Source organism: Cervus canadensis, chromosome 8 (genome assembly GCF_019320065.1).
Source record: "Cervus canadensis isolate Bull #8, Minnesota chromosome 8, ASM1932006v1, whole genome shotgun sequence".
Lineage (NCBI taxonomy): Eukaryota > Metazoa > Chordata > Mammalia > Artiodactyla > Cervidae > Cervus > Cervus canadensis.
In genome coordinates this window covers 88,211,665-88,213,658 of record NC_057393.1, presented here as the reverse complement: position 1 = coordinate 88,213,658, position 1,994 = coordinate 88,211,665, and the positions used below count along the sequence as shown (strand labels likewise).

At 40.4% G+C, this 1,994-nt stretch overlaps 1 protein-coding gene across 1 annotated transcript; it reads right to left on the bottom strand.

Moving 5' to 3' along the window:
- Window positions 1–805: 805 nt before the first annotated feature.
- LOC122446104 (DNA-directed RNA polymerase II subunit RPB4-like) lies at window positions 806–1,543 on the bottom strand. Its single transcript, XM_043475925.1, has one exon. The coding sequence runs from the start codon at window positions 1,527–1,529 to the stop codon at window positions 1,101–1,103; it is 429 nt and encodes a 142-aa protein (XP_043331860.1). The 5' UTR covers window positions 1,530–1,543; the 3' UTR covers window positions 806–1,100.
- Between the last annotated feature and the right edge of the window lie 451 nt (window positions 1,544–1,994).

The following is a 1,994-nucleotide window of genomic DNA, read 5'->3' as shown; positions in this document are numbered from 1 at the left end:
AAAAGTGCTCTTTTTCCTTATTATCTTCTGTCTATGCTCTACCCTTTACTGAAACTGTTATATTGAAGTCTCCAGCCGTTGTTGTAAAACTTGGTATTCTTGCCTTCAATTATATCAATATTTGCTATATATATGTATACAAAATGCATCATCTTATGCAAACTGAAAAATCCTGACTAATCAAAAGTCTCTAGTGGATTTTTATTTTAGTTATTTGACTTTTCAGCTCTAGAATTTCTATATGGCCCATTTTTCTGATTTCTACACATTTTTTTGATATCCTCACTTTGCTTCTATACTATTTTCATATTCTTCTTTAGTTCTTAGTCCATGATTTCCTACAGCTCTTTTAAAATAATCAAGATACTTGATTTAAAGTCTTTGTGTACTAAGTCCAATGACTGAACTTCCTCTTCCTCAGAGAATGTTTGTCTCCATGTTTTATTTTTCAAATGAGCCTTATTTTCCAGTTTCCTTATATGCTTTTCATTTTTTTATTGAAACCTGAATGTTTGAACATTATAATATTATAACCCTTAAAACCACATTCTTTCCCTTCTCCAGGATTTACTCTTTTGATTATTGGAGCCTCAGACATTTGTTTCTTTAGTGACAGTTTCAAGCTCCTTTAACCAAAACTGTATTCTGTGTTGTGTGCAGTCCTGGAAATTCCTTTAGCTTGAGCTCAGCTAGGGTTTTGACTATGATTTCCTTTTTTTTTTTTTTTTTTTTTTTTTTTTGTGATACTAAAACATGACATGTTAGGAATCAAAAGAACACAAGGGCCAAAGACCATGATATGAGGCAGTCAGTAGTGTTGCTTATATGCACGTCGCCCCACCTCGTCCTTCCCAGAGGCAAGCTCACACAGCCATGAGCAGCTACTGCAAGGCCTCGCCAAGGCTGTACAGGTCATCACTGGCCAATAGTCAAGCTTGAAATAGCAACCTAAACCAAAACAAAGCACTGGGTTGTTCTATCCAAAGGAAGGCCAAGTGTCTTCTGCCACAGAATTTCTGTGCGAGTCAGCCCTAGACCCTGAGCGAGGGGCACTGGGCTGGGATGTGACGTAGCTCCCCAGCAGCAGTGCTGTCTAGAGACTAATATTGGAAGCTGCGCTTGGTCTGGATGTCATCAAGGATCTGCTGTAGCTCCTCGTCTTCAAACCACCCCTCCAGGCTTGGGATCAGAGCCTTGGACTCCTCAGCAGTCTCTGGACAAAGGTTGGCTAAACAGGCCAACTCAAACTTATGAAGCTTCTTCTGGAGCAGCAAGCTACGGACACTGGCAATGGTCTCTCTGTTTTTGAAACGACTGAAACGGGCAGTGTAATTTAAAGTTTTCATGAAGACCTCGGAAAGTTCCTGCTCATCCTCTGCACTCTCATTCTGCTGCTTTCGATGCTCAAGAAGCATATGAACTTCCGAATTCAGAAGCGTCTCAGCTGTTTCAAACTCTTTGGGAAAGATGAGTTGTGATGCGTCCTCCTCTACATCTCCAGAGCGCGGATCGCTACCGCCTGCCGCCATCCTCTCGCAGAGAACCTGTATTCCTATGATTTCCTTTAATATCAAGAACTAAAAACAAAAAAGCAAAAAACTAAACAAAACCAAAACAAAACCCAAGCACACTTTTCCTGGCTTACAGATGGCTCTGTGTTGATGAACTTTTTCAACACTTAGTAAGGCTCTTACAACTTTGCCTCAACTTTCATTTCCTGGTTCCACTGAGCTTAAAAATAAACTGAAGTTGAAAGTTTAGGATTGCCTCAAGTCTTTTCTGAGCATATGTCCTTCCTTTGGCATGCATGTAGCTTTCTAGATTTCTTGGTGTACTTAACTGCTTTTGAATGACCTATATCCTAAAAGAAACTCTCTCCAGTTTTTCCTTCCAAAATTTGGTGGTGGTTTAGTCACCAAATTGTGTCTGACTGTTGTGACCCCATGGACTGTAGCCTGCCAGGTTCCTCTGTCCATGGGATTCTCCAGGCAAGA

Coding starts and splice junctions, on each gene's coding strand:
- LOC122446104 (XM_043475925.1), bottom strand. CDS start 1,529: ATGGCGGCAGGCGGTAGCGATCCGCGCTCTGGAGATGTAGAGGAGGAC.